Source organism: Spermophilus citellus (assembly GCF_964194105.1).
Source record: "Spermophilus citellus genome assembly, chromosome: 2".
NCBI lineage: Eukaryota > Metazoa > Chordata > Mammalia > Rodentia > Sciuridae > Spermophilus > Spermophilus citellus.
The window spans coordinates 158,448,444-158,467,331 of NC_138183.1; the positions used below are offsets into that span (position 1 = coordinate 158,448,444).

The window sequence follows — 18,888 nt, forward strand, 5'->3', positions numbered from 1 at the left end:
TGTGCTTAGAGATTTACAAAGTCTGACCTTGAACTTGGTATCCTCCTGCCTCAGCCTCCTGAGTTGCTGGGATTACAGGCATGAGCTACCAAGCCCTGCTGATAGTGTAAAGTTTTTTGTTTGTTTGTTTTTTAATCAAAACAACAACAATAAATCTATATATGACTGCAATTATTTAAAACAATTCTATGGAAACAGGGTAGAGAACTGGCAAGAAATACACCAAAGTGCAATAGGGGATATGTCAAGTGGTACATGCTTTTCCCCCTCTCTACATTAAAAATATTTTATATAAATAACAATTTTTATAATGAGTAATTTTTTTCCAATACTTAAAAATGATTAAAAAACAAAGCAGAATCCTTCCAGAACATAGGCATTTTGCTTCACATCCCTACTGGACACACAGACATGATATCCTCAAGAGTTTATATCTATTCATCGAGTGCTAACTGGGTGCAGTACATTGTTCTGGATATTAAAGATATCAAGTGATTAAAAAGTCCCTGCTTTCATGGAACTTATATTCTAATAGGGACAACACAGCTAACACACAAATCAACAAACTAAACCACAGACAATGACAGTGCTATATAGAGAATTAAATTGGTAATATAATAATTTCTAGTGTTTTTAGATTGGAAGATAGAGAAGACTCAAAGAACAGGAGATCTAGTGTGTATCTGGATGATAAGAATGAGACCTGGGAAGATCAGGGAAGACAGCTAAGAGAGTTAATGCTAAGATGCTGAGCAAAAATAGATGTGGCCGAAAGCTAAATTGTGGAGCCAACTCAGATGTCCTTCAGTAGATGAATGGATAGGGAAACTTTGGTATACATACACAATGGAACATTACTCAGCATTAAAAGAGAATAAAATCATGGCATTTGCAGGTAAAAGGATGGAGTTGGAGAAAATCATGCTAAGTGAAGAAAGCCAATCCCAAAAAAACCAAATTTTTTGGAATGTTTTCTTTGATATGAGGATGCTGACTCATAATGGCGATGAGGTGTGGGGGTGGAGCATTGGAGGAATGGAGGAACTTTAGATAGGGCAAAGGGGAGGGAGGGAGGGAAAGGAAGGGAGCAAGGAAGTAGGAATGATGGTGGAATGAGTTAGACATCATTACCCTAAGTACATGTATGAAAACACGAATGGTGTGAAAATACTTTGTGTACTTGAAAAATTGTGCTCTATATGTGTAATATGAAATGAATTGCATTCTGCCATCGTGTAACAAATTAGAATAAATAAATAATTTAATTTAAAAAAAAAAAGATGTGGCCAGTATAAGGAACTGAAAGAGGGCATTGCATCTGGGGAGTATGGGGTGCAAGCAAGAATGGTAGGAGGTAAAGACACTGCTGTGCTTCAACTTGTGATGCAACAGCTTGGTAGTCACACAGTCCTGCCACTTCTCTTTTGGCATAAACTTTGAGGGCTTCAAATTTACAATATTCTGCAGAGTAGGAAAAGAAAGACATTTAAAAAACAATTAAGTCTTGTTGGTTTTTTTTCTCCACTAGGCTATACTTTCTGTCCTGTAATCACAGGAACTGAAATACAATGTTTGCTTCAGAGAAAAAAAAAATATATTAATTCCTATTCCACAGAATCAGCCCATTCCAAAAATCTACATTGTTCTCCAAGGCTTACTTATCCTTCCCAAATTCGAATTTTCCAGGTCCAACTCGAAGTAGATAGCCATGGAGCCACTCAGGAATGTGTCCCTTGACTTGAGCAGAGATGATCTGCACAGTCTCCTCCACCGTGGTCAGCAGTGGTGCAATACATGGCAGATTCTGCCGCTGCCCCAAGAGGGTTTTTTTCTGATGAGTATTTTCCATGTACGTCTTCAAAACTGTGAAGAGAAAGCCAAAGTACAACACAAACAAAAAAATTGCCAGATTTTCTATAAACATGCCTATAATCTATAGACTGACAGCTTAAGGGAAATGTGAACCTAACATCAAACGGTCTCCAAATCCTTCCCTCTGCTTCCTCATTCTCAGACTACCAATACTGGTTCTCCACTTTTGAGCCACAAAAATCTTTCTTTTGTTTCTTGCAGTACTAATCTGCCTAAGAATTAACTCAATACTTTATTTACTCATTTCTCATAGTTGAGCAATGCTTATCTTTTTACAAGGATCACTCTATATGCTAACCCTAGATGTGCTAATAACAACTTCACTGTTAAAATTTAAAATGATTGGGCTGAGGTTGTAGCTCAGTGGTGGAGCACTTGCCTAGCACGTGTGAAGCACTGGGTTTGATCATCAGCACCACATAAAAATAAATAAAGGTATTGTGTCCATCTATAACAACAACAACAAAATTTAAATGACCACCATTCAATATTATCATAATTACCTTGACCCCAGTATTTTAGATATACTAGAATGTGATCTCAAAAATTTATAGTGATTTCTGTGAATTTGATACGATGTCAAATTTAATTTTTTCTATTTTTTAATATTTCTTTTAGTTGTAGATGGACACAATAACTTTATTTTATTTATTTATTTTTATGTGGTGCTGAGGATCAAACCCAGTGCCTCACACATTCGAGGCAAGCACTCTACCACTGAGCTACAGCCCTGGCCCCTAATTTCTTCCATTTTAATAGTATATAGATGAAAGTACATGGCATTTTCTATGAAAGTAGTATCATAAATTAATTCATGCAGTGATACTCATTATGAGATTACCAGAAGTCCAAAAACTACAAGAAGTAAAACTCATATATTCAGAAGCTGAAATTATCCCTAATATTTCATATTTACTGAGTGTTCACAAGACAGTATTGCTTAATGCAAAAGGGTAATCAATGCAAATAATCAATCAAATACTATAAAATACAGTCCTTTATTTTTTTCATAAAAGTTTAACAGTGATACAGAAGTCGAAAGTAGAAAAATAAACAAACACATATGGATACCATTCCCCTGACTAAATGAGATTTGCATTCTTTAGGCAGATATTCAGTTCAGAGGCACACGAGAACTTTTACTTTCCTGCATGTAACAATTCAGTCAAGCCCAACTATTTCCTAATTTCCCAAATAAAATTCACTTTCATTCTGTATGTCCTTCCCAAAACTTATCCTTTAAAAAACTCTATGTATTGCACAAGTTCTATCTCAAATGTTACTTCCTTTAAAAGGAAGCACAGTGTAATATTTAAGACTGTAGGCTCAAATTCTGCCTGGCCTCAGACTTCTTGGTTTCAAATCTTGGTCACTTCCCAAACAGACTCTCAAACTCTCTATACTATTTCCTCCTTTATATTTGGGGAAATAATAATTCTCATCATACCTAAATCTATAAGTAAATGAGTTAGAATACAATAAATACTCAAAAGTATTAGGTATTATCATTTATATAGCTTGTAATGAATAATCCAATAAGATTTACTATATATCTTCTTTCTTGGAATTACTTTATTCATTTAACAAAGTGCCAGGCACTGCTGAAGGATAAAAGGCATTAGAAACTTCACTCTACTCTGCTTAGTAAAAAAAACAGATTATTGATAATAAGTGATTTGTTAAACATTGTTTCTCAAAGTCCAGTCCGAGGACTATTCGCAAAGAAATGGTACCTGATGTTGTTGCTAAAATGCAAACTCCTGGACACAACTCTGTACATAATAAATCAGAATCTCTGGAAGAAAGCAATCAGGTATTCTTAGGCATATTGAAGTTTGGGAACCATATTATTAGAGGTTTTTTTAAAAAAAATTTTAGTTGTAGATGGACACAATACCTTTTTATTTATTTATTTTTATGTGGTGCTGAGGATTGAACCCAGTGTGCCTCACACATTCTAGGAAAGCACTCTACTACTGAGCCATGACTCCAGCCCTATTTTTTTTTTTAATATTTATTTTTTAGTTCTCGGCGGACACATCTTTGTTGGTATGTGGTGCTGAGGATCGAACCCGGGCCGCACGCATGCCAGGCGAGCGCGCTACTGCTTGAGCCACATCCCCAGCCCGACTCCAGCCCTATAAGAGGTATTAAGATGCTGCTTTTAAAAAAAAAAAGAGAGAGAGAGAGAGAGAAGCAAACCTATTTATTTTATCCTACTTTTATTAACTTTATATAGATTTGTCTTATTCTCCTTCTTATTCTCCTCTTAAATTAAAATAAATTCCTTGAAGTCAGGTATTTTACTCATCTCACTTTTTTAAGTAAAATTAAATTGGATAACCTGATTGGGTGCTTATCTGAGTACAGATGCATTTGAAACATTTTACATTTTAGAAAGTATTTTTATGTCTATATGTTCTATACTCCATGTTGTTGGCAATATAGTACATGCTCTTCAAACTTTCTGTGGTACTTGATATTGTTGTCAACATCTCTTCAAATCCCTTTCTATTCTTGGCTTCTAACACACTGTACTATTCTGACTTTCCTGCTCCCTTTCTGACAACTCTGTGCTTTATGCCAGCTTTGTTGCTTATTAACTGACAACCTTAGGCATATTCCTTAATCTCTCTGAACTTCAGGTTTTTCAATGATAAAGTTGGAATAAAAAGAGGTTAACACTTCCTGTTCATGTTGATCTCATAATTAAATATAATGATACATTCTAAATGTTAATTCCCTTTATTGGCTCCTTTTCCCTTATCACCACATAAATCTTCCTAAGGTGTCACCTTGAACCTTTATTCTTTCATCTCAGCATTTTCACTTGTAATCTCTATCTAGTTTCAATTCACCAATTACTTCTAGCAAGTGATTCTTAAACATGTCAAAATATAGTTCTTTATTTCCCCCTTCCAAATAAAAATTTTCACCAGCCACATCACCCAGCTTCAAGATCTCTGTAAGCTTTGAATTCATTTTGTGCACTCCCCCTCGCATTCACTAAATGGTTAAGTTTTGCTGACTATACCAACACTGAGCCAGTAAGGGGATGTTAAGGAGAGAACATAAGGTGGCCAATATAAATTATTAGGGCTCAAAAGTCTGCAAGAGTGCCTAGGGGAAATTGTAAAGATTTTGAACAGTTCCTCCCTCCTGGACAACTCCCTTTATTTTTTTCCTGAACCGGTCCTAAGCACAGATGCCTCAACTTCTCTTTCCTACTAGTCACTTCCTTCTTACTGTTCTAACTTGGGCTCTCACCTCTTAACTGGATATTATAGCAGCCTCCTAACTGGAAGGAGAAATTAGGGAATCAAATTATTTTCTACACCACAGCTTCCTAATTAGTGGGCTTATTATCCCCTTTGTGTTTGGGATGGCCAAAGGCCTTCAGCTCTAAATAGCACATCTGCAGGACTGCAGATCCCATCTTGCATGGTAAAAATATTACCATATTTTTATGTCATTCTGCCTCTTGATAATGTGTTTTACTCCAGCCTACCTGGACCAGTCCCATTTTCTTCTTATCATAATCATAACATTCTCATTCACGAGGATAACATTCTCATAACACAAGGATATTTCTCGTGTTCTTCAGATGGAATTCACATATCTAACTCATCCTTCAAGATCCAGTTTCCATGTCACCTGCTTCCTAAGCATGGCATTCCCATTTCCTATAGCAAGAACTGATTCTCCTGAGTCTGAAATCACAAAGAAGCAATTTATAGCTCTTATAGCCCTTGTGTTATTTCCTGTCTTGTATGTTTTAAATGAATATGTTCTACCAACTCTACCACCAGTATTCCTCGAGTACAGGATCTGGCTTTTGTCTCCCCTCTTCTTCCAGTACCTATTACTTTGCATAATGCAAACAAAGTTATTGGATTAAATAATTATACAATTCATAATGCATATGGGTTAGATTTCTGATAGTTCTATATGAGCCAATTTCAAGAAATAAAATCATGAAACAATAGTAGAAATATAATAGAAAAAGTAGGTTTGAAGGCAATTCCCCAGAATGCAAATAGAAAAACCAAATATTTACATTAGAACATGTGGCAGTGATTTTCAATTTAGAAAAGTCTGAACAGTAAATATCCTTCCTATTATAGATCCAAGAAAATCCCTAAACCTGAATCCTACCCCTGTATTTTGTATAAAACATGAACATGAGGACTGTTTCCCTAACAATAAACAAACAAATCCTGACTGGGCCTTCTTTCACTTCTGGCTCTGCAGAGTTGCTGCCTGTATCTGCTCTGCACAGAAAGGGAAAGCTTCAAAAGCCTTCAGTAATCTTCGGGAAAGAAGCACAGAGTCTTAAGTACAGACTGGCAGGAAAAGGAAAAGAAAGGGTAAATCCCCTACCTGGGAGCCGGTACACTGCCACAGAAAGAAAACCTACTGCAGTGGTAGAACGATTCCTGACAAAATGGAGAAAGATTTGAAAACACATTTTTTAATTTGTTCAGTAGCTGCAGATCCTGTGATTTCAAATGCTTACACTCACTGGCAGTCACAGTTGGAAGAAACACTAAACAATGAACGCTCACAGAACTTCCTGGGTTGTCCCTGACTCTCCAGGGTTGTCCCTGGCTCAGTGACAAAATGGGATGGGGAGGGGAGGTAAGGGGTGGAGCTTCAAAACACCAGTAATCTCTCCTTGTCTCATCTCCAGAGCAAATATCCCAACAAACTATCTATATAATAAGGAGTCTTTCATTTTGAAATATTAAAATTGTATCACCAATAGTAGACTCCCTTTTTAAACTTTCCTCTATCTTTACACTATTGGTAAGTCAGTTGATTTGGATCCAAGGTGATCACCTTCATTGTGCCATTCCTCTCCTCTGAAAGATTCAGACACAAAATAAAGTCCAAATTTAAGATGGTCAATAAAGGATTCTACAATTAAGAAACAACTTACCTTTCATTCTTTGCCTTTCTATCATTTCATACCTTTTCAATCGTTGATTTTACAAACATTTTTTGACAACATAGTACCACCATACCCTGTGAAGGTATGCCCACCATAAAAAATACATATATGATTTTATTACTTTAACAAACATTTTTGAACACCAGTCTATTGAATACTATGATACAAAGTAAGAATACCAAAAAACAAGAGTCAGCCCCTGCTCTCCAGCAGTTTAGATGATAACTATTCCCCATTATGAATTCTCATCTCTGCAAAGTGCCTAACATACCATGATGTGCTGTGGTTCTTCTATGCCCTTAAACAAGCTTTTCCCTGTCTGAAATAGTCTACCTTCTTTCATTTTCAGAAATACAACTCAAAATCTACTTCCCAAGGGCTGTGGATGTAGTTCAGTGGTAGAGTGCTTGCATAGCATGCTCATGGACCTGGGTTCAATCTCCACCACTGCAAAAAAAAAAAAAAAAAAAAAAAACTTTTTGACCTCCTTTCCAGTTTTAGTAACTCCCATAGAAATGCTTTTAACATTAGCATATCACGTCTTCCTAGCAAAACTTTAAGTGTATTTCAATAAAGGAGTGGTGAAAAATGTCAAAAGGCAGTTTATTAAACTATTCTATACTTTCCACAGTGCCTAATAGTATAATACACAAAGCTGGTTCAATATATGTTGTGATTAGTGTCAATGATAAATAATTTTAAAACGTTTGAAATTTATTAAAATGATAAAAAGTGACTCCTGCAACAGTATATTGCAGTTGTGAAATTATTCTTATTTATATGGGTGGTACAAAAATCATCAAAATGTGACTTTTAAAAAATAAGCCTTAATTACTAAGGTTTTAGGCATTTTGGTACTAGAAGGTGGCCATTCTGAATAGTACAGACACTATGACTTAAAATATGAGTTCCTAAGTCTTAATTGCACCAAATGAAATTACCCAATAAATTTTCTGGAATTATAAAGGGAATAACCAGATGCTGAACAATGATGATACTATAAAATATATATCAAGTATATTATAAAATTCAATTTGAAATAATCTGTTGACCTTATTTTTCATAATAATAATAAATGCTTAGCAAAACTAAGAATATTCCTTAAAGATAGTAGGTCAACAGAATCATCTTTCTATTTCAAACATAAAGAACTCTAATAAAATGACTCAAGATTCAGATGAGGGGCTAGGAATGTGGCTCAAGCGGTAGCGTGCTCGCCTGGCACGTGCGGGGTGCTGGGTTCAATCCTCAGCACCACAGAAAAATAAAATAAAGATGTGTGTCCACCGAAAACTAAAAAAATATAAATATTAAAAAGTTCTCTCTCTCTAAAAAAAAAAAAAAAAAAGATTCAGGTGATGTGTCATATTAACTCAAATATCATCTTTGGTTGTTATTAAGTTTTGAAAAATTTCATCTCTTTTTTTTTATTAGTATTTTTTAATTGTAGTTAACACAATATCTTTATTTTATTTATTTATTTTTATGTGGTGCTGAGGATCGAACCCAGGGCCTCACACGTGCTAGGCGAGTGCTCTACCGCTGAGCCACAACCCCAGGCGCCTAAAAATTTCATTTCTAATAGTTATTTTATTGACCTCTAATCTATCCTATCTCAGCAGTGTATATCTCAACCAACCCAATAATTTTTTCCATATACCCAACTTTTTTTATTCTAATTTGTATAATTTGTATATGACAGCAGAATGCATTACAGTTCATATTACACATATAGAGTACAATTTTTCATATCTCTGTATACAAAGTATATTCACACCATTCATGTCTTCATACATGTACTTAGGGTAATGATGTCCATCTTATTCCAACTTCTTTCCTACCCTCACATATACCCAACTTTTTAAATTTATTTATAAATTTATAAATTTTTTCATCCTCTCCGGTATGAGTATTGATATAATGTTTATGCCTTAAAACAGTGAGATTTAATTTTAGAGCTTAGAACACAGCAAGGCAAACAAGCTATCTTCTTTAAAAATACCAATTCTCTGTGATACTGTTTGCAAATGTGTCCAAATCTGTTACTGCTTTTACTGGAAAAATAGACATACAGAAAAAATGAATTATCTTTGAAAAATGGGTACTGTGATTTTTATAAATCTGACAATTATAGTTTTCCTATGCAATTATATATCAATATAGTTTGAATAAAATTATAGCAGTACTTTATTTACATCAAAGGAAGAATATTTTTAGCCTGATGAATAACACTAGAGATCTTCTAAATTCAATTTCTAAATTATACAATTGAAATGACCTGGACATCCTGTTGTTAAGCCAATATCCTTACTGCTGTATCATTAATCTCTAGTCCATACCACACTGCTCTAAGGCTTCTAAATATAATCACTAACTGCATACATTGATCTGGTTGATGTGTATAAAAAGCCACTCACACAAGGTTCTAGTTAGTAATTTCTGGGTTTTATTTTAGCACAGAAAAATATTTTAAACCAAGTTTGTATTAGTTATATATAATAATAGTGAAAATAATCAAATGATAATATTAAATAACAATAACACATAGTTATACTGTATTACATACTTAGAAATTGAACAAATTACCTTTAATACTTTAATATTCTTTAATACGACTGGCCATAAAAAATTTTACATTATGTCCCAAATTATTTGCTTTTTAAACAAAACATTCTGTAAGGAAAAAGTATAATATTGTTACACATAATCAAATTAACTGAATTTTTTTTAGAAGTTTAAGAAAGGTAATGTAGTTTTAGGAAAAAGAAGAAAGAAAAGAATTCATGTATGATTTAAATAATTTACATTTTTGTAAAATATGCCAAACATTTGACCTTCAAGAGAAAAGTGACATACTTCACATTAATGTTCAGTTTAAAGGCCCTTTTAAATCTAGAAAAACATTCAAGGAGTTTCCTCTTCTTTAAGATCTACATTTTTTTTAACAACTAGAAAGCCTTCAGAACATACATGTCATTCTTTTATTATAACAATATGTTTCAATCCTCAGCTTGTTTTAAGTTTAAACATTTTATCCGTGCAGTGTGTTTGCAATCACTGTAAACCTCTGTCTCAGGAGCTCTCTTTTTTGTATGAGAAAGTTTTCAATAATATCTGCTTCTTTAAAGAGTCCGTCTATCTCGTCAATGTAAGATGCATCTATTGCTGCTCTCTCACTAATAGGGAATAAAAAGTTTTATGTTAAACTAAATAGTTGCATAGTCTATAAACATTATCATGATAATGTTCTTTATTAAACTAGATTTGTTAACTATTTCATTTAAATGACTATGTGCATGAGATAGCTTTATTAATTTACTAAGAAAATGTTAAATTAGTCCCAAAAACATTTTTGACTACTCACAAAAGTCTCCTCACACAGCAGAAAGTATGCATAATACTTATAATCTTATGCATTGATACTAAAATTATATAAGTGATTTTTACAGCCATACAAACTATTACTCAAGTATGATGACTATCTAGTAGTTTTTTTAAAAATCACCTTATATTCACCATAATCTTACGCCAATTAAATACCTAAATTCAGTCTTCAAATACAAAGATAAAAAGACACGATAGGGGCTGGGGTTGTAGCTCAGTAGTAGAGTGCTCGTCTAGCACATTCAAGGCCCTGGGTTAGATTCTCAGCACCACATAAAAAAAAAATAAACCAAATAAAGGTATTGTGTCCAACTACAACTAAAAAATATATATGTTAAAAAAAGACATGATAAAATATAAGATAAAGTATATGAAATAACATCGTATTTAATATCACTCTATTATAATTAACTTCACTGAATGGTATTTTTCTCAAAAAGGCATTTATATAAAATTTTAAATGCAATATCATCTAAGTAAGAGGTCAAGACATATGCAGTCTAGTTTTGGCTCTGGCATTAGCAAAACAAAGGATGTTTAGTGGAAAATTTGGGTTTATTCCCTGAAAATAACCAACTAATCTATCACAAGGAATTGAGATAGAATAAAAAAATTTCAAAAGTGTAATTACTTGAAAGGTTTCTCAGCAACAGAATTAAACTTCCCATTACAGAATTTCCAAGAGACAAATACTATTTCTAACATAAAAGACCCAAGAAAATATACTTTAATACTTGCCTTAAGATCTTTGCATACGTAGACAACATTAGATTAATTTCCTTGCTCATATCTGTTTAAAGAATCGTTGATTAAGTTATGAAATATAACAAACATGCATGATATAATCAGTATATAGAAATATAATCATTTTATATATCACCATTTAAATCTTTCTCTAAGGTTTCATCTTTATAAAACAGTCCAGAACATTCAGAGAAAGATGAATCCGATTTTCCAAGAGAGGACAGCTGTGGGCTATCTGGCATTTGAGGCTAAAAGAAGAAAGTAAAGAAGTATCATTATGTTTATTTAAAAAGCATATATATATATATATATATGAAAAATCAAACAGAAATTACATACTAGTCATTTGAAATTTTTTTATCAAGGAAACTTTTAGGACTAAGAAGTACCTTGCTCAAATTTTAGGACTAAGAAGTATGTTGCTAAACTTTTAGGACTAAAAAGTACCTTTGTCTTTATTTTAGACTAGATTTTGAATATGGTTTTAATCCCTTGATGAAAATTTATCTTGTATCTTGAGCCATTGGATATGTTCACAGCAACACTGTTATGGTTTAGATCTGAAATGTTCCCCCAAAACTCATATGTTGAAGGCTTGGTCCCCAGTGCAGTAATGTCCAAAGATGGAAAATGGGGAAGTAATTGGATCATGAGGGCTCTGTCCTTATCAGTGAGTTAATCCACTGACATCTGAATAGACTACTGGAGTTGATGAGAACTGTAAGCAGGTGGGACATCATTGAAGGAAGCAGGTCACTGGAGTCACGCCTTGGGGTCAATATCTTGTTCCTGGACCTTCCCTCCCACCCACCCCCTACATCCCCCTGCTTCCTGGTTGCCATAAATTGACAAGTTTTCTTCTACCATAGCTTCCCATCATGTGTTCTACCTCACCTTAGGCCCAGCAGACCATGAACTGAAACCATGAACCTAAGAAATTGTTTTTCTCAGGTATCTGTCACAGTGACAAAAAGCTAACACAAATATAGTGGTTGTTATTGGAAAAATAACCAAATACTTGCAAAATTTTGCAACATATTATAATTTTCAAGGGAGCAAATAATGTCCCAAATGCAACAGATTAATTGGTGAAGGCAGTGATGAAGGACTAGATACAGAGCTTTTCTTTTAAAAGATTAATAACTATAGTACCTAGGTGTCTTACTTATCATTGCAAAATAGTTACATAAAGTCCTATGTATCATAAAGGTCTGGACTCACTTCTGTCTCTAGATCACAAACTAGCAAAAAAAAGTCTCCCAATAGTTTCCTGGAAATCTATAATTAGTGAAAAGCAACTGGAGTCCACATAGATCCTTCTGGGACAATCGTAGCTCTGGGTATATGTATTAAATTCCATTTAACAACAAAAGTTTGGGTTTTTGTTTTTGTTTTGTTTGTTTGTTTGTTTGGTACTAGAGATTAAACTTCAGGGTGCTCTACCACTAAGCCCCTTTTTAAATCTTTTTTTTTTTTTCAGACAGAGTTTCACTAAATTGCCCAAACTGGCCTTGAACTTGCAACCCTCCTGCCTAACCTCCAGAGTAGCTGGGATAACAGGTGTGCACCACTGTGCTCAATGATTGGCACATTTTTAAAAGGAAGAAATTTAAAAGTATGTAAAATAGAATAAAAGATTAAGACTCTAGGAACACACAGCTTACCTCCAATTCTCTTGTTCTCTTGCAATTTCTAGAATCAGGCTTTACAAGATGATTTGCCATAATATTCTGGAGGCAAAAACTGTAAGTTTAGAACAGTATCAAATTTATGCACAGTTCTCTTGAATCCCTTCCTTTTCCTGCTATTTATTTAGGGTCTCACAATTGACCATTTACTCAAATTTAATTTCCCCTTTCTCTAATTTATCCTAACAACTGTTTAGGATAAGACTTTGATTTTTTTTAAGACTTTGATTACTGCACTGCCTTCATTCAAAAACCTTTCACTATCCATTGCTTCAAGGTAAGTTCAAATTCTAATATATGAGTATACAAGGTTCTCTACCATCTGAAGCCAACCTATTATTCTCATCATTCTCAACTCTTCCTTTATATACACTCAGCAGCCAAACTAGTCTCTGGCATTTGTATCTTGTTTTAGGACTAGCTCATTTGGATTCTTCTAACTTCATAAAATCTTAATGTTGAAGTAGATCTTACAGTTCATCAGATCTTACAGTTTCTTATTCAATATATCTTTTTTTTTCCACAATTGAGAAAACAGGAACAGAGATGTTTAACCAAGTTCAAACAAGTCAGCCTGTGCCAGACCAGAAACAACTCTTCTAGTTTGAAGTTGCTTCTATAGTCCTATCTTATTTTACTATAGCATCATATTGCTTTCCCATAAAATGTTTGGTTTTGGGTTTTGGTCGGTTTTCTTTTCTTTTCCCTAAATTCTAAAGGTATTTTTTTCTAGAAGTTTGTGATACTAAGTTTAAACTTAAATAAAAAGTGTTGGAACCTGAGAGTGTATTCTCTACATCTTAAGAGATGTAGAGTGATCTACATTCAAGTTATCAAGTTACTTTTTAAAAAAAAACTATGCTGAGTTGGACAATTACAGTGAATCTAATTAGTCACATTACTATGCATATATGACAGCAAGAGCAAAACCAAGTTGTAAAGATATTTGTAATATATGAAAAATGTTCAACATTTCTAACAATTAGGGAAATGTAAATCAAAACCACATTGAGATTTCATCTCACTCCAGTCAAAATGGTAATTATGAAATGTTGGTGAGGATGTGGGGAGAAAGGTACATTCACAAATTGCTGATGGGACTGCAAATTAGTGCAGTCACTCTGGAAGGCAGTATGCAGATTCCTCAAAAAACTAGGAACAGAACCATCATATGATCCAGCTATCCTACTCCTTCACATATACCCAAAAGATCAACCACATCAATGTTTATAGCAGCTAAATTCACAATAGCCAGACCATGTAATTAACCTAGGTGGCCTTTAATAGATGAATGGATAAAGAAAATGTAGCATATGTACAATGGAGTATTACTCAGCCATGAAAAAAGTATGAAATTCTGTCACTTGCTGGTAAATGGATGGAACCTGGAGACTATAATGCTAAGTGAAATAAATCAGATTCAGAAAGTCCAGGGTCGAATTATTTCTGGAAAAAACTAATCTAAAATGGGTTGAGGGAGAGGGGAAAAAATATTAGGTGGGGAATGCCATCAAAATGAAAGATAGTCGACTCGAAAAAGGGATTGAGGGGAAGGGAGGAGGAATGGGATAACAGGGAAAATGGGGGAATAAATCTGACCTAACTTTCCAATGTACATATATGAATACAATGCAATGAATCGCCTCATTATATATATCCACAAGACACTAATTTTTTTTAAGAAATGTAAATAAATAGAGATCAGTAGATGAAAAAGAACAGAGGAAGGGGGGTAAATACTGAGGACTGAATTGGAGCAAACTATACTCTATGCATTTATAATTATGTCAAAATAAACCTTAATGTTATGTTACTATTATGAACCAATTAAAAAGTTTAAAAATAGAAAAATGTTTAGTGAGTTCAGTATAGTATTTCCACACCCCTGCTAATATCTTTATAGTATATAAGTTTAAGTACTATCATAGTAACAGAAAATGCTACACATGCACAACAGCGCCGACTTTGCCTTGGGAGCTGGAAAATGTGTCAGAGAAGGCAGCAGCCAAGCACTGATCCCCTCCCTTCCCCTCTCCATGTTCCCTTTTCCTTTTACATCCCCCCTCCTTTCTCAAAGTAACACAATGTACATGTATGCCAAATAAAAACTTTTAAACTAGATACTTCTGTCTCTGTAAAAAATGTTTGTCTTCCTGTCACAACTTAAGGCCTGGAACTAATTCAGGCCTGATGGACAGGCGGGTTCTCATCCTGTGACAAATACCAGTCACCACCACTGTCCGCGCTATGCAACCTTAGGCATTGGAAACTAGGTTATTACGAACAACTACCCCCCATGCCGTATAAAACTGTTTTCTTCAATTATTTCTTCTCAGCGCTACTCTGGCTCTTCAGGCCATTTCTCCCGCCTGCTCTCGCCTCCCCTGTCCTCCCGCCCTTCTTCCCAGCCTGTGCTTCGCCCCACTAAAGACCCTGAACAGCCGCTCCCATCCACTCCCACTGTCTCCTTTCCACTCAGGACACACTCTCTGGCGAACTCGTCCCTCCAGTCCCACCACAGAACAGTCTACAAAGCGGTGTCAGGACCTTTCTCGACAGCTAAAGCACAGCAGTGAGGCCAGACGCGCGTGACTGCGCAGACTCCGCGACGCGGCCTGGCTCCCGGCAGTCAGCGCGCGGGTCATGTGACGCCCCCTGGGCCTCTCTTGAGACTGAGGGGCCTCTTGCGGCTTCGGGAAGGAGGCGTGCTCCCGCGCAGGAGTCTTCGTGGAACAGGGATCTGTGTGTGTATGTGTGGTGTGTGTGCTGTGTGTGGTGTGTTGTGTAAAAGAATTTAAATGTGTGTGTGTGTGAGAGGGTATGGTTGTGTGTAAAAGAATTTGAATATGAATTCCCCATCCCTGTGATGGGTTCCATTCCCATCACGTTGTCCCGATGCAACTAATTTTTCAGAATCCCACCTTTTAACAGAATTCCTTACTGGATAGGTCAGTAAGTTTAGTTGACTTAATTGGCAGCAGCTTTCAAAAGTTATTTGTAATAAGCGTCGGTCACACACGTGTGGCTTAGCCCCATTGGGTGCTTTAACATGGCGACTTTGACCTGCCCTTTCACAGATAAACATTCTAACCTTATGCCTGGGTAGTTGGTGTGGAAGAAAAAACAGCATTATCACTTCATAAGGCAAAGGTCAATAACAGCTCCATGAATTTACAGGTAGGTACACAATCTTACACCTTAGGGAACTATGTTCAATGCATACACATTTTCCATTTTTTCCCCTTTGCATTTAAATATGTTTTCTTCAAGATTTGGAAGTGTTGTATGTACGTTTTTTACTGATTATAAAAAGCCAACTGTTTAAAGTAAGTCCCTGGAAAATAGACACTGGGATGATTTGCTAATATTGCGGAATATAAGCTGCATGATAGTACTAAACTCCACGATTTGGTGAAGTTATTGATAGTATTCAAAGAATCCCAGTCATTGTATGAGGACCAATTGCAATCTGTTGAAAATTTACCTTCAATAGTAAAATGAAGGGAAAAGTGAGAAAGTTTTTATAAAGTCAAGTGTATTCACTTTAAAGGACTAGCTTTATTACAATATTTGCTCCTCCTTTTGAGGGGGGTGGCAGAAAGTGTCCTTTCATGAAATAAAGATGTAAATATTTTTAAATGTTTTAATGTCCTTAATTGGTAAAATATAAAGTTGTCCACTCAGTGTTTATCTCTTTTCCATTGTCATTATTGCTGTTATTTTTAATGGTCCATTAAATTCAAGAGACTGGGAAATGCTGACCTATTTTCTTTGCCAGCCTTCACATTGTATGCTATCTAAATAGGTGGTTATCTGCCTGATTCTCATCCTGTGACAAATGGTTCTAAAATATTTCCAAGAAAAAAATTATTCCAAAAGCCCAATGTATTTATGCTGTCATCATCCAATTCAGAGTATACTGTAACATTTCATTTTATTTTTAAAAACTCTTCATTGTATAAGAGAACACAAGTTAAATTGATACAAATAATGGATAAGAATAAGCAAGAAAATGTGGAGGGTTATATTGACCCAATGGTTTGAAATGTTCAAAGGAGGACCATCATGGTTGTCTCATTTAATGTTTTAAAAAGACGGATGTACACAGGACACTGAGACATTTGGATTGCTCTATATCAAAGGGGAAAAAACTTAGATATGAATAAATTCTACATCTTGGAACTAGGAAAAAAATCACTGACAACAGGTCATTTAAAATGAGAATGTCTTTGTTATTCTGTTCTAATCACTTCTTGACCCTACTTCATGCTTTCATGTTAATTGACCCAAATGGACAATACAACTGGAGGATGAAAATTAGCTATTTCAAATTCAGGCATATATCCTTCTTAAAAATGTTTTTTTTTCCCCCTTTCTGAAAGTCACCACAGTAAGACCTCTAACCACCCTGCCACAGACTTCCTTTATAATCACTGCTGTGGACATGATGTTTTTGTGAATTTAGGAAATGCAAACCCTATCTTGTTAAACACACACACACACACACACACACACACACACACACACTGAATAACTGCTTATGTACCTATTTTGTTTCCCAACTCTAGAACCCCTCTGCTTTTGTATCATTTCTATATTGACCCCCCCCAAAAAAAACACGTTCTGGGGCTGGGGATGTGGCTCAGGCGGTAGCGCGCTCGCCTGGCATGCGTGCGGCCCGGGTTCAATCCTCAGCACCACATACCAACAAAGATGTTGTGTCCACCGAGAACTAAAAAATAAATATTAAAAATTCTCTCTCACACTCTCTCTCCTCTCACACTCTCTCTTTAAAAAAAAAAAAAAAAACACGTTCCAATTTTCCTTGCTAGTAAAATAATACTATTTAGCACAAGTTCATAAAACATTGCTTAAGAAGTTTTGTTTCAGCCAGGTGCAGTGGCACACACCTGTAAGCCCAGCTATTCGAGAGGCTTTTTAAGGACAGTCTTAGCAACTTAGTGGGACCCCCGTTTCAAAATAGAATGGGCCAAAGATGTAGCTCAGTGATAAAGCATCCCAGGTGCAATCCTCAGTACCTCACAAAACATTTTTGTTTCTGTTATTTTCAAGGTTGTAATGTTTGTACTCACCTCTTCAAAGTTATGGGGTTTTGTTTTTGTTTTTAGTTATAGTTGGACACAATACCTTTATTTTATTTATTTTCATGTGGTGCATGAGGATCTAACCCAGGACCTCACACATGCTAAGCGAGTGCTCTACCTCTGAGCCACAACCCCAGCCCCTCAAAGTTATGTTGTAGAAAACTATTTTTAAAGAATTGAATATAATCCCTAAGAGACATCTTCCTAAATCATATTTCAAATATTTTCATTTGGAATTTTGGCACCATTCCAGAAATAGAAAGTTTTAGCACTGGAAACTACAAGTAAATATTTTTCTTGTGTCAGAGCAAATTTCCCTTGTTGCACAAAATAATAAAATTAATAAAATTCCAATGGTGGTATGTGTTGTGGTTTGCATCTGAAATGGCAAATAAAGGAGAAGTTTTATAAAAATGGATTGCTTCTATCCATTGATGTAAATCTTTTTGTTATCACAAATTGGAGATATTTTAATTTTTAGTTGTATTTATTTATTTATGGTACTGGGGATTGAACCCAGGGATGCCCTACCAAGATATACATTCCCAGCCATTTTTATTTTTATTTAGAGACAGGGGTCTCACTAAGTTGCTGAGGCTGGCCTCAAACTTGTGATTCTCCCGCCTCAACCTCCCGAGTAGCTGGCATTATGCACAGCTGCAATTTTATTTTTCAAATACAGAAGAAGAAGAAGAAGAACTTCAACAACTACTTCTTCTTCTTCTTCTTCTTCAGAAGCAAATCATAATGACCTCTATCAATTATTCTTTGACATCATGTTGAGCTTGGGAGGGAGAAGTCCTGGATTAGGTCATAAAGAGAAAGGAAGGAAGGAAGGAGGCAATATTATACAAAATATTATATCAAAAAAATTTTCCATTACATTTTAGGGGTATTTTAGGTGGTATGATTATATTTTAGGAATTACTCCAGTATAACTGATTCTTCTACACTATTAGACAAGAAGTTTTGTGATCAGAAATACTCAAAACTGAGACTGATGTGAGAAAAGAAGATGCTTCTTTGGACTAAGTAAGTGCAACTTTCTTAAAATGCTTTCACAGTGTACTTCTCAAAGAAGTACAGGTTTTGGAAGGACACCAGCTCTTACAGAAGAAATTATTTCATTAGGTAGTGATTTTAT

At 35.1% G+C, this 18,888-nt stretch overlaps 1 protein-coding gene across 6 annotated transcripts in view; it reads right to left on the reverse strand.

Moving 5' to 3' along the window:
* Positions 1-18,888, reverse strand: part of SDHD (succinate dehydrogenase complex subunit D) — a 98,842-nt gene that overhangs the window by 24,336 nt on the left and 55,618 nt on the right. For 2 of the 6 annotated variants that reach the window (XM_081266047.1, XM_081266048.1), the window contains exons 2-5: positions 12,616-12,681; positions 11,088-11,199; positions 10,946-10,997; positions 9,253-9,999 (exon numbers count right to left, since the gene is read on the reverse strand). In XM_081266047.1, coding sequence (XP_081122173.1) covers positions 9,855-9,999; positions 10,946-10,997; positions 11,088-11,199; positions 12,616-12,675 — 369 coding nt within the window. In that variant the 5' untranslated portion in view covers positions 12,676-12,681 and the 3' untranslated portion in view covers positions 9,253-9,854. Of the gene's footprint in view, positions 1-1,658; positions 1,864-6,252; positions 6,460-9,252; positions 10,000-10,945; positions 10,998-11,087; positions 11,200-12,615; positions 12,695-18,888 lie in introns of those variants that run through there. The other 4 variants (XM_081266045.1, XM_081266049.1, XM_081266043.1 and 1 more) reach the window with 4 other exon arrangements.